This window comes from Culex quinquefasciatus, chromosome 1 (assembly GCF_015732765.1).
Source record: "Culex quinquefasciatus strain JHB chromosome 1, VPISU_Cqui_1.0_pri_paternal, whole genome shotgun sequence".
NCBI lineage: Eukaryota > Metazoa > Arthropoda > Insecta > Diptera > Culicidae > Culex > Culex quinquefasciatus.
This window is the reverse complement of record NC_051861.1, coordinates 74,841,210-74,854,887: the sequence shown is the minus strand read 5'-3', so window position 1 is coordinate 74,854,887 and position 13,678 is coordinate 74,841,210. Positions and strand designations below refer to the sequence as shown.

Sequence of the window (13,678 nt, the reverse complement as noted above, 5' to 3'; positions counted from 1 at the left end):
AAACAACACACCAAACCAAGCCTACTCCGGTGGAATCTCTGGCGGCGGTTGGACTCGCAATCCGAAGGTCGTCAGTTCAAACACTGGGGTGGAAGGTTCCTTGGAGTAGAAAGAGGTTTGGGTGCTCTCCCCATTCAAGCCTTCGGACTCCTAGGTTCGAGCAGAAACTTGCAATAGAGACCACAAAAGACCCGGGGGTCGTTAATGTGGATGGTTTGATTGATTTTGATTTGAGGTTATTGTGTTTTATATTCTTATAGGTCTTTTTTGTTAACTTAGATTTCCAGAAACTTGTAATTTGTAAGTTCTGTAAATATGAACATGTTTCAAAAAATGCTAATGTTCGCTTCTCGTTGTGGAATCATTTGCAAAAGTAAACTTGAAAGAGAGTGAGAAATCACTCTAGAAATACGAAACTAAATCGAGAGCAAAAACTCTAGTCGCAGTAACTATACTCCGTGCAAGCACCTGTGTTTGTGTATTGGTTTGCCCCGTATAAAAGCAACTGTCCGTTCTTGCGTGTGAGCTGTTTGTAAACAAACTTTTGCCGGACAGTCTCGTGTCGCGTCGCGTTCTCCAAACTATCGTTGTTCACATTGTTGCTCTCACTGTGAAAGAACTCCGTGCGCGTGCGTGCGTGACTTGCTCAAAATTAATCGTGACATTTTTCACGCCCCTTTCTCTACAGCATCCCTGGAAAAAAGTGCAGGAAAAACTACCCAGACTAAAAAACAAGAAGCAGAGCATAGCCGTCGCCAGGATCATCTCCGCAATCTTCAAGGGTTGTTGGCCTTTTTTGTCTGGATTTAATTAAACCATCAAACCAAAAATGAACACTTTGGTAAGTACCCTCTTTGATAGGCTGTTTTTGCAGTAGGGTGACCTGTTAAATTGAATCAGTCTCATAATATGTATGCATAAGTCAAAATTTGTATCAAGTTTGACCCATTTTTAGAAAATTTTCTAACTTTTTTTTATCATGGAAGGTTGAACTACTTTATCTTAGATCAAATGTGTTGTTAATAAATTTTCAAACTTTTTCTTAGATTTGTAAAACTTCTCTTGATAATGTTTGATGCTAAATAATTGTGATACTAAAGGTCCTTGATTTTAATTTCTACTCACCCTAACCGTGGCAGTGGTTGTGCGTTTTGCCATCAGACAGTGATTCGCCGAGATTTGAGTGGTGCCAAAAGTGGTCCTTGAGCGAAAACAGTGAGCGCTTTAATGAATTCTCTGCTTTTGCTCGATGAGCCAACAAGGAGCCAGCCAAAGGAAGGAAACCGAGTGCAAAAGTGCTTCATCGCCCGCCGCGCCGTGGAAAACTTTGTGCTGTTCATTGCTAGTGATGAAGAAGGGTAAAGAGGGCTGGGGGAGGGGGAAAACTTTTCTTTGCTCGATCAAACTTAAGTCGAAACGATGTCGTTGCAAGAAGGATAAAGGTGTTGTGATGTGATGAACAATTTTATATGCCTCAGGTGCACTGCACTGCACAGCTCAGGCGAAGATCTGTGAACACTGAACACTCGTGCATGAGGGATTAGAAGCTTACGGGGTGAGCTTTAAGTGAGAAGTTTGTGAATACATACATTGGTGAGACTTGAGTGTGTGTTAGCAGATTAATGTTTTGTGCAAAGAGCAAAGTGTGGAAAAGACACCTTTCTGATATTTAAAAATATAGAATATTCAAGATTAGCAACATGAATTTTCAATTCTTGTGAGGACTCAATCAATCGTTTCCATGTTTTTGGAAGTTGTTTAACTATTTAAGAAAAACATAAAAAAAGTTCTACAACATTGGGCATGCTGAGATATCGTCGCTCGTGTGCTATTTGGTGACAACGACCATGTTGGTCAAAAATGAGTTAATTATTGTGTTGAATTTAATTTGTCATCAAAATGATCGTGCTATCGTTTTTCGTGTAACCAAATAAGTTGAACCGTTTGTTTAGCGATAGTATACAAACCAATTGCTTTAAAAAGTTTGACTCGATCATTCTTAGAAAAATGAAAGAATCATAATTCGATCATGCATAGTTATCAAAAGATTTATCACCAAACGTTGAAAATCGATTTTCCCTTAAAAGTAATTATCAAAAAATAGTAAACACGCGACCAAATGCCATCGATTCATAAATTTTGCAGGCTGTCACAACTATCAAATAAATCATCCGAATTGATAAACCTTCACAGAGTACCAAGCCTCTGTTTTCCATAATGCAAATTACAAAATCACCACACATTCATCATTGTTTCAACAACTGCAACTAAAAAAATCTCTCCCTTTTATAATCCTGTCCACTCCAGTCCGTGCTTTGCTTCACACGAGCGAAATTAATAATTATTTTATTTGTGCTGGCAGCTGTTCCGCCACTTTGGCTCTGCTCTCAACTGGTGGCAGCGATGGTCAACAACAAAAAAAATTGTGATTTTTCTACTGTGTCACGAGGACACAACAAAAATCCGGAATACCCCCCGCGGCCATCGCTTGGCGAAAAAAGAGCAGCAATTCAACGAAAAGCAGATTGCATTTCCCCAAGCCCTCAAACCGTCACCACCGACTTCCCTTGGTGAAGTGCCACCCCCTTCTTCATTAGAGTGTGGCGACCGAGGTCAAAGACAAAAGCCACGAATATAATCGTAAAAATATTATTCCCAGCTTTGAATTTCACCATTGTCTGGGCCGGAAAGAGAGGAAAAGCTGGGCGCAGGCCACAGCATCCGATGGTGGCAGCTTTCCACGCCAGCCTGGGTCAAGCTATACTTTTCGGGAAAGATTGAATAGCCTGGGCATTGTTTTCTTACGGGAAGGGAAGAATGGGACAAAATCATTGTGCAGTGGGGTGGACCTTTTAAAAAGGACCGTCAATAGATTAAAGGACACTGTCCCGTCATCCGGTCGTGTCGAGGACAGATTGCTTTTCGTAATGAAGTTATTCAATAAACGCGGATTTTTGAATCACGCTGCGATATTGGAGGTCAGCTGGATCAATTTGGGATTTGTGATTTATGGTTTCTTTCTCTAGACGTTTCAATAATGCCATATTTTAATTAAAACCAAAGATTACAGACGTCACAGCAAAACAACAAATAAATCGTGTGTTAAAAGAGTGTGTATCCTATTTGGCATAATGCCATGACGGCATTGCATTAAACTTTATTTTTCCTGAAATACTTTAAAGCGTTCAATATATGTTTTAAGGAGTTGATTTCATGTGTTTGTGATATATACATTTTGCTCGATTTTTCCATTTTCTAATGACCATTTTCATTTTTATAATTCCTAAGAAGTTAAAAGTACACATGATAAAAATTAAATAATACGATCCTGCGGCATTTTGTTAAATAAATAAAAGTATCATAGGGAAAACTTGGATCTTTTGTCAAAATCAAATTCAACAATTTGTTGCACATGTTAATGCTGAAATTAAGCTGAATGATTAATTGTTAAACATCGGTCAGGAAAACTCGACAAATTATTGAAGATTTCATCTGTTAGGAAATGAATTCTTCCAAAAACATGCTTGAGGCAAGGTTGTCAAGCTTTACAAATTTATTTCTTTGAAGCACCTTTTTTATTCACGCACTAGACGTGAAGTGGAAAAATGTGCGCTAAACTTTTGAGCACAAATAATTTCTCCCAAATGTCTATTTTCGTTTGAAAAATAACCGGCACCTTTAAAAAAACACGGAAAGAAAGATTTTTTTCAAAACTGAGCCACAATATGCTCCTAAAAATGCTTTTGAAAGAGCCTGAGGGGTGATGCTTCACGGCTACTTTACGTTTTGCGCAAAGAAAATGTGTCTGTGTGCTAATTAAGAGTGGTAGAATGGACAGCAGAAAAAAAGCTGGGTCTTTCATCATGATGATTTTTAACGCGGCGTGCGCATTCATTCGTTAATTATTCATGATTAAATGAGAAATTGCAGAAACGCAGAAACTTTTGCTCGAAGGGCCTTGCTGGGTGGGTGTGAGCAAATACCATGGTTTTAATAATTCACCCTAATGCAATCATGACTGTAGTTAAGATGTTTTCAATGAAGAATGAAGAGTTGTGAAACTCATTAGAATTCAAACTAACTTCAAAAAAAATTATCATGCACTTAAAATTTCAAGCAAAAATACTTTCAAAAAGACACAGTTCTTATTTGGTCGAGTCCTGCTAAATTAGGCGAGTTTTCCCACCCCTCCCATTCGGGCAACTTAAAATGGACTTAATTATTTACCGGCACACCAACATCGTGCGCTGTGGCCGGAGATTGAGCTGATGGAATGAAAACAAGGATTAGAATAAATTTCTTCCCACGCTGCTGTTGCTGTTGGCAGTTGCAAATGATAAGTCACAACACGGGATTTTAAATATTTGAACAAACCTATCGGAATGATGGTGCCTTTGTGTTCACAGAAAGCTCAGAGTGGGAAAGAATTTTCCAGTCACAGAATGTAAACAGATTTGGGCGGAAAAGGGGGAACCATTGTTGTGTTGCTGGCGGAGTTTCTTTATGAAAAATAAATGCTGGGAATGATGATTGATGCTTGGATGTGGATGGGATTTATTTTGACTTTAAAGGAAGTTTCAACTGATGTTCTATAGGATAAATTTTCCCTCGATGATTTCATTGTAAATTATGTTAAAAATAATTTAGATTGGCTCCCTGAAAGCAGACTGAACTTTTTTTTTTATTATGCTAAATAGTTCTGTTTTTCATTGTCCGTATATCATACTTTCAATTTTTGTAATTCTCCGTTTTTTTCTATTAATGTCTTGGTTTGTTTTTGCCCTCTGTTCTTGTGTTCCTTTATTCGTGCGCTTTTATGTTTTACTGTTCTTGTGATTTTCTGTTCATTAGCTCATGTATTCTTCTGCTCCTCTTCTGTTTTTGCTCTCTAGCTTTTTTTGTGGATGTGCTCTTCGGTTTCTTGGTTCCTATGTTGTTTTGACAGTCGCTTTTTTGTCAAATATATCTTTTTCATTAATTTCAATTTATTAATAGTTTTTTATTGTTAAGCTTTGAGTTTTCTCTTCGAAAACTTTACCAAAAAACGCTCCAATCCAATCTCACTTTGCTTGTTTAGCATCACTTATTCAGAGATATTTTGCAAGTGTCGAACCATTCACCAGCTTAATTACCATGACCCAGGACCGTCCCGTCCCTGCAACATAGGTCAGGTATTTGCGCGAAAAAATACCCGCTAACCATCCGTTTCGCACCTTTTTCCTCGTGGTGGGACACGTTTTTGCATCCACTTAGAGCTGGTGGCTCGGGGAAATTGAAAACATGCAAATTCTGTACATTAAAATGTAAATGAAGAACGAACCCCTGGTTCGAGTGGCTCTCTTCTCTCTGTTTAGACATTGCTTCTATCTCGCTGGTATCGTTGTCACTAATCCAATACCACCTGTCCTGTTCTGCTCTTCCTGCTGGCCACGCTTCGTGAATGAGCCTGAATTCGTCACAGTATCAAAGTGTGAATGTGATAATGGTTGTTTGATGTTCTAAGCCCCCTTTGCAGCACGGAGGGGGAGGAGGCCTATAATTGAACGGAACGGAAAATATGTTTGCAAACTATAGAGAGAGAAAAGTGGGTCAGGCCTTGTGGAAGAAACCGATAACCCGATAACCAGTTGGTCACTTTGTGCTCTTTGATGAATACAAGATGTGTACACCAAAATTAGATTGAAAGCAAACATCAAACCTTCCTCTCAGTTTGCCACTCTTTCCCACGGAGAATAAAAAATAATTGAAATAATTCCAGAATTTATAGTGAAGCAGCATTTTTTTTTTATCAAATTGTAATATTTAATAATATTTATCTTGGCGCATTTTTGAAACACCTTGTTAAAAGAATGTATATTTATTCAGATCTTATCTTATTTTTCAGTGCTTGCTCACTGCACCCCAAATCGATTTGGTCTTGAACCGTTGTCACAACTAGCCCATGGGCGATAATTGAAAACTTGTTAAACTTGTTGTTTCTTGTCTATTCCTTTCTTCTTTTCACGCAGCTCATATTGTCCACCCTGGTGACAGTCATCGCAGCACAGGGCATCGGAAAGGACTACACCACACCGGTTCCGATTTTGAAGCAGCTCAATCGCCACAACGAGGACGGCAGCTATAGCTACGGGTACGAAGCGGCGGACGGGTCGTTCAAGATTGAAACCAAGTATCCGACGGGGGAAGTCCAGGGCAAGTACGGCTACATCGACGACAGTGGAAAACTGCGCGAGATTGAGTATGGTGCCAGCAAGCGGGGCTTCGAACCTGCCGGTAATATAACTCTTGTCAACTCATTCTAGACAAATTCTATCTAAAAACAAATTCTTCCACTCAGGTACTGACATCAACGTTCCGCCACCAACGCTGACCAACACTAACTACCCGGCGCTGGGCCCGAACGAGGAAGATGACGGTCAGTATCGCGAAGATCCCAGCATCTACTACAAGGACGATCGCTACAACAGCAAGCCAACGGCTCCAGCCTACGCGCCACGTCCAGCCCCGGTTCAGTACAACCCAGCTCCCCAGCAGTACTACCAGAACAACGTTGGCCAGGCTCCGGCTCCAGCGGCTCCGGTCTACCAGCAGCCCCAGCAGCAGCAGCAGCAACACCGATTCCAGCCGCAGCCCCAGTACTACCAGCAGCCACAGCCGCAGCAGCGTGCCGACTACTGGCACCCGAACGCCAAAGTAGACATCAACACCGGATCGTACTCGCTCAGTTATGGCGGCTAACTCTCCGGCGATAAGTTGCCCTTATAGTTTTAGGTTTAAAACTTCCGCGTGAACCATTCCCGGGTGTGCGCGTGTCCCTAAGTCAATCACAACAACTGCCGTACATGCCAAGAACTTTGAACCTTGTTGTTCTAGAAACAATGTAAGAAGTCAGCCTATTTTTTGAATTAGTCTGTGTTTTTTTTGAAAAGATTTCTTCGCCTTCCTGGAACGAATCTGTCAGGGAACGTGTAGGTATTGTAAAGATGCTCTTAGAATAAACGATAATTTTAAAGTGAACATCAGAAGTTTTACTTGAAAGAAACTTTCCTTCATTACTTCTAAAACGGATAATATTTACCTAATAGATCACCGATAATGCTGTTCATGCAGTGTCTGCTTGTTTTCCAGCATTTCTGCTTGCTATCCAGTGAACTCTACCGAAGCGATACTCTTGATGCTCCTACGACAGAGACCAATATTCAACACCAGAGAACCGCTACTACAACTTCGGTATCCAAAAAGCTAGACGTATGGAACCCTCCAGAGTTTCGCCATATAGCCAACACTTTCCCTTTCTCAAGACCAGTAAGGTAAGGAGAATAGAAAAGTGTGGTTCAAATGACTTACTGGTCATCTCCAGCTCGAATTGGACAAATGCACTCCACGCGTATGGACAAAAGAAGGCCGAGTCGAGTGACGAATTGGATGGCTCAGAAAAGGAAGCACAGATTAAAATTTTGTTTGATCAAATTCTAACATAATTGCAAAAAAAATGAGATCAACTCTAAGTAAGGACAATGGGTTCGAGGGGATTTAGTAACATGTTTAACAATAGTAGTTTATGCAACAAGTTGCAAAAAGAGGATTTTTTCAGCACGAGTCGTACATTTATCCAACGAGGTTCACCGAGTTGGATAAATACGACGAGTGCTGAAAAATCAAGTTTTGCAACGAGCTCCATACAACATTTTTTGCAATTCCGAAAACACCCATTGAGTGAAATTTTAAGTCAAATTTTCATGTATTTGTCAATAAATCGTTTAAATCAAAACAATGTTGAATAGTGTTACTTTTCGAAACAAGTGCTGAAAAGTTCAACTTTTCAGCACCCATTTCAGTGCTGAAAAGTAGAACTTTTCAGCATTTATTTTGAAAAGTGTTGCTATTCGATTCTGTTATTTTTGGTACAGAAAAGTAGGCTATTTCGTCGTTCAAGAATGACAGGAAAAGTAAGTAGTTTCACGACGGAATTGCAAAAATGATTATTATCTCACCGTCTCATCGAAGAGCTCGGATGAACACATTGATTTCTTCACTTCCTTTTTACATAGTACGTGATGGAATGCTTTTAGGGGCGTTGAAGTTGGTTTACTTTCAAACTTTTATTTAGAGCGACTTCTTTTATTTCAGTTATTTACAAAAATCAGTCTTACCTCCAATTCCAAACATTCATGACAATCTTAGCATTATTCTGCTATAATTGTCAACAGCTAACACAAAGTTAAAATTGAAAAATAAATAAAAAAAGTCCATTTTTTCATTTTACTGTTTTTCAGAAAAAGGTCTTGGTGTAAAATAAATGATGCGTAATTTAATGAAATTCTATGTAATATTACTCCCTGAAATATGTATGGGAAGCCTATTTGACCGAAATGTCTGTTATATGCGTTAATCACTAGCGTGCCCAGGGTGGGGCAACATGGGGCAGTTGCCCCACCATCCTCGGAAATGTGTTCTAAAATTGGGCAGGGGGTGTTCATAAACGACGAAATTTTCAAAACTCTAATATTTTTGCCCCACCTTCCTTGAGGACCTGGGCACGCTAGTGGCGTTAATCCTTTCCATTCTTCAACGATCTGATGGCCGAGCGGGCCAGTCAGTCAGTACCGTTGGTGCTGGATTTGGATCCTGTCGGTTGAAACTTTTTTTTTGTGTTTATAAAAAATTTACAAGCAGTTTGTAATGTTAAGTTTCTTTTTTGACGAAGGTGATGTGCATGCTTTTGCATGTGATTTTACCATCGTTTGCTGTGTAAATAAAAGTTTTCAAATATCCCAATTAATATCTTTCGCACTAATATACGATATTTGGATTCGTTCTCATTTTACTAATTAATCCTTTTCAACAGAAAGTGTGGTGAATATTTTTTATATCGTTCTACATTCGTCCCATTTGCTGACTGAATGTTTGAAAGCACGCCAGGATGGCAAGACCTGGTGGTTCGACTAATTTACAGCCTGAATTATCAATACTTCAGCTCAACACTATCGCACTCCGTAAACAAAGCTATCCCGCAAACGTGCTGCCTTGAATTGTGGGAGACCTAGTACTATTCCAACAAGGGTACTGCACACAAACCATAATCAAGCTTGGGATTGTCCGTTTTATGTGTGGGATCTGAGTTACGAACTTTTGCTAGGCTTTGGGGCGTGGTTTGGGTTCCCATTAATTGCCCACTCGAACCTAAGCACTTCGAAATAGGGTGACAAGGTGAATGAAAATTTGCAACTCATTCATTTAATTCTAGTAGGACGTATTGATTGTTTACGAGAGAAAAGTTGGAAAAATCTAGCGCTGAACTTTTTTTTATTTCAACAAAGTTCAAAAATGCAAAATATAGAGAATTTTCTCAGCTTTTCAAAAATATTTTTTTTTCAAAGGTGGGCATGTGCACTAATGTGCACTAATTTTGAAAAATTTAAAAACTGTGACTATTTACAAAAAAGTCGCCTAAAAATGGATTTAACTTGAAAACGGTGCACTTTATCAAAATTTCACCAAAGTACTTTTTGATTGCAAATTTGATTTTACATTGAAAAATGAAGTTGAAAAATTATTGCGACCAACATTTTGATTTTTTTTTAAAAATCAGTATTGATTCAAAAATTCATAACTCGCTTTAAGATTTTTTGCACAACCTGGAAATTTCTGAAAAGTTGGCGTGAGATGTCATATCAAAAAATTAAAAAAATTAAAAAAGTGTTTTTTTTTTGCAAATCAAGTTTTAGTGACAAAAAGTTAAATAAAAAAAATTTTACCGTGTATAATTTTTTTTCCAGTGTAGTCCGTATCCATACGTACAACTTTGCTAAAGACACCAAATCGATCAAAAAATTCCTTCAAAAGATATAGATTTTTGAATTTTCATACATCATTGTTGTATGGACAACTGCCAAATTTGTATGGAAAATCATATGGACAAACTACTGATGCAAAATGGCTTCTTTGGGCATACCGAAGGCACCAAAAAAGTTTCAGCCGGATTAAAAAATACAAAAATTAAAATTGAAGAAAAAACTAACTTAATCCACCTATGTGGTTGGAGCCTTCCTCACAAAAATGGGTGTACACAAGTTTCATCTATTTTTTAGATCCGGCTTCCAAAAAGTACATCGATATCACTTAAGTGGCCATATCTCGAGACAGGGTTGCCAGATCTTCAATATTTTGGGCTCGTTGGAAAGGTCTCTTGATAACCTAACCAACAATGGGTCGGATGATGGACCCGGACATAGTTTACATACATTTAAGTGAGATCCGGCTTCAAAAAAGTACATCAATATCACTTAAGAGACCATATCTCGAGACAGGGTTGCCAAATCTTCAATGTTTTGGACTCGTTGGAAAGGTCTTTTGATAACCTAACCAACGTTGGGTCGGATGATGGACCCGGACATAGTTTACATACATTTAAGTGTGATCAGACTTCAAAAAAATACATCAATATCATTTAAGTGACCATATCTCGAGACAGGGTTGCCAGATCTTCAATGTTTTGCACTCTTTGGAAAGGTCTTTTGATAACCTAACCAACAATGGGTCGGATGATGGACCCGGACATAGTTTACATACATTTAAGTGAGATCAGACTTCAAAAAAATATATCAATATCACTTAAGGGGCCATATCTCGAGACAGGGTTGCCAGATCTTCAATGTTTTAGACTCGTTGGAAAGGTCTTTTGATAATCTAACCAACGATGGGTCGGATGATGGATCCGGACGTAGTTTAAATACATTTAAGTGAGATCCGGCTTCAAAAAAGTACATCAATATCACTTAAGTGGCCATATCTCGAGACAGGGTTGCCAGATCTTCAATGTTTTGGACTCGTTGGAAAGGTCTTTTGATAACCTAACCAACAATGGGTCGGATGATGGACCCGGACATAGTTTACATACAGTTAAGTGAGATCCGGCATCCAAAAAGTACGTCAATATCACTTAAGTGGACATATCTCGAGACAGGGTTGCCAGATCATCAATGTTTTAAGCTCGTTGGAAAGGTCTTTTGATAACCTAACCAACAATGGGTCGGATGATGGACCCGGACATAGTTTACATACATTTAAGTGAGATCCGGCTTCAAAAAAGTACATCAATATCACTTAAGAGACCATATCTCGAGACAGGGTTGCCAAATCTTCAATGTTGTGGACTCGTTGGAAAGGTCTCTTGATAACCTAACCAACGTTGGTTTGGATGATGGACCCGGACATAGTTTAAATACATTTAAGTGAAATCCGGCATCCAAAAAGTACGTCAATATCACTTAAGTGGACATATCTCGAGACAGGGTTGCCAGATCATCAATGTTTTAGGCTCGTTGGAAAGGTCTTTTGATAACCTAACTAACGATGGGTCGGATGATAGACCCGGACATAGTTTACATACAGTTAAGTGAGATCCAAATATATGTGAAAACACATTTTTATACATAACTTTTGAACTACTTATCGAAACTTCAATCTGTATAAAACTCGATCTATGGGACCCTAAACCAAGTCGAATACAACAAGTTCGGATCAAATCGGTTCAGCCAGTGCCGAGAAACATGAGCTAGTTTGTTGGTCACATACATACATACACACACACATACACACACACATACACACACACATACACACACACATACACACACACATACACACAGACATTTGTTCAGTTTTCGATTCTGAGTCGATATGTATATATGAAGGTGGGTCTTCGAGCTTTTAATAAAAAGTTCATTTTTAGAGCAGGATTATAGCCTTACCTCAGTGAGGAAGGCAAAAAGTTAGGCGAGCATGGTTAGCAACAATTTCTCAGATGTAGTTTGTCATGGACGATTTTCAAAATCATACAGATACCAAATAAGCGTGTTTATATCAAAAATAATGTGTATATATTGTATTGTAATGATAGTTTTTTTCCCTTAATAAATACAACGGCGTGAACAACGAAAGTTTGAGGCTAATCTTGTTCAATCAAGTCAATTCAACAAAAAAAACTAACTTAATCCACCTATGTGGTTGGAGCCTTCCTCACAACAATGGCTGTACACAAGTTTCATCTATTTTTTAGATCTGGCTTCCAAAAAGTACATCGATATCACTTAAGTGGCCATATCTCGAGACAGGGTTGCCAGATCTTCAATGTTTTGCACTCGTTGGAAAGGTCTTTTGATAACCTAACCACAGCACATTGAAATGTATGATTTTCCAATTTGCTCCTAGCCCAGACCATACAATCTAATCTAATCTAATCAGACCCTAGCGCAGCCAATCTATCGAAGGGATCCTGGAGAGTGCCTTAGGTTTGATTACGCCTAGCACTCTTCTTGTCATTTATTAACATTTGTAGTGCGCCATTGCATCGGAATGCATTGAAACATCACAAGCGCTAAAGCGGCCAGGCCTACTGCGTAAAGCCGTATCGCAGAGATGATTCGTAATTGGGTTGAGTTTGAGCAATGAGTGTTCGAACAACGACACAATTCTGAATCGACCGTGGAGGAAGAAGCTTAGGGACACACCACCATACGCTCCGAGATTTGGTTGTATTCGTTGGGAGCACCATGCTAAGAAGGTTTGGTACTTCGGGACCCTCTGGGATGGGACAATGTATTTCCACGAATGTCCTGGATACTATTTGCCCTGGTTATAGCGCCACAACCCGCTCTCTGTAACAGTACACTCAAACCCCGTTGGTTTGACACCAGCTGTTGTCAAACGAACGGGGTCACTTTTTAGTTTGACTTTGACCAACCAACGGGGTACAAACTAAAAAAGTGTCAAACGAAAAAGTGACCAACCACCGGGGGTTGAGTGTATTTTTAATTCCAGCCCATTTTTTGCATTTTTGCTTACCAATCGAAAGGACGGGGGATTGAACCCCGCCACGAGCGACTTTGATTTTTCGTTCATATTCATCATTTCAAATTTCTGTGTTCTAAACATTCTCGTTGGGAGCAGATGGGCATCGAACCCAGAACCATTCGCTTACAAAGCGAACACCGTAACCAGTCAGCCTCGGCAGCTCCTGCTCCTAGTCCAGACCATATAAAAAAAACTTTTTTCATGCTGGTCGATGTAAATAGCCTATTATGATTTTTTTATGCAATAAAAAGTAAACAGCATTCAAGGTTACGGTTTAGAGAGCTGTAACAATTAGTTCCACTGAATTTAAAACAATTTAAAAAAAAATAATATCGTCAAAAATTACCTACATGGAACTAAAATGCGTGCACGGAGAGACTGTGCCCAGAAATTTTAACAATTGAAATTGTTGATTTTACTTTCGTAAATTTCACAAAAACGTACTTGTTACGGTCAATTTTCAGTTGAATCAACCAAAATTCAGTAATAATTTAATAACCTGTTTGTTGAAAATGCTAAAGGCAAAAAGCTAACAGATTTCCCGAACTCGAATGAACGTGCTCGACTGTTAGCTTTGGTTTTAGAAAAATCAAGATTTTTTTTGGTTAAATGTAAATATCAATTGGTTGATTATTTAAAAGATGAACTTTGGTTTGTTTACGTTTGTCATTTGAAGTCAGGATTCGAACAAGAGCGGTCGATTTGTTGAGTTTGTGTTGTTAATTGTGAAGTGAGAGAATGTGAAAGGTGAAAATCACACTATTTGGCTAATGTTGAAGTGCAAATCGAAGTGAACACTGTTGCAACTGTGAAGGTGCAATTG

General features: G+C 38.9%; 1 protein-coding gene across 1 annotated transcript; it reads left to right on the top strand.

Annotated features, from left to right (window-relative positions):
* The first annotated feature begins 511 nt into the window (after positions 1-511).
* On the top strand, positions 512-7,017 carry LOC6038658 (pupal cuticle protein 27). The gene is made up of 3 exons (XM_038248732.1): positions 512-841; positions 6,009-6,273; positions 6,338-7,017. Exons 1-3 carry the CDS (start codon positions 830-832, stop codon positions 6,736-6,738), a joined length of 678 nt encoding a protein of 225 aa, XP_038104660.1. The 5' UTR covers positions 512-829; the 3' UTR covers positions 6,739-7,017.
* Positions 7,018-13,678: the final 6,661 nt, after the last annotated feature.

Bases quoted from the DNA above. Each gene is read 5' to 3' on its own strand.
- LOC6038658 (XM_038248732.1), top strand. The intron at 6,274-6,337 runs GTAATATAACTC...TCTTCCACTCAG, and splicing joins GCGGGGCTTCGAACCTGCCG to GTACTGACATCAACGTTCCG.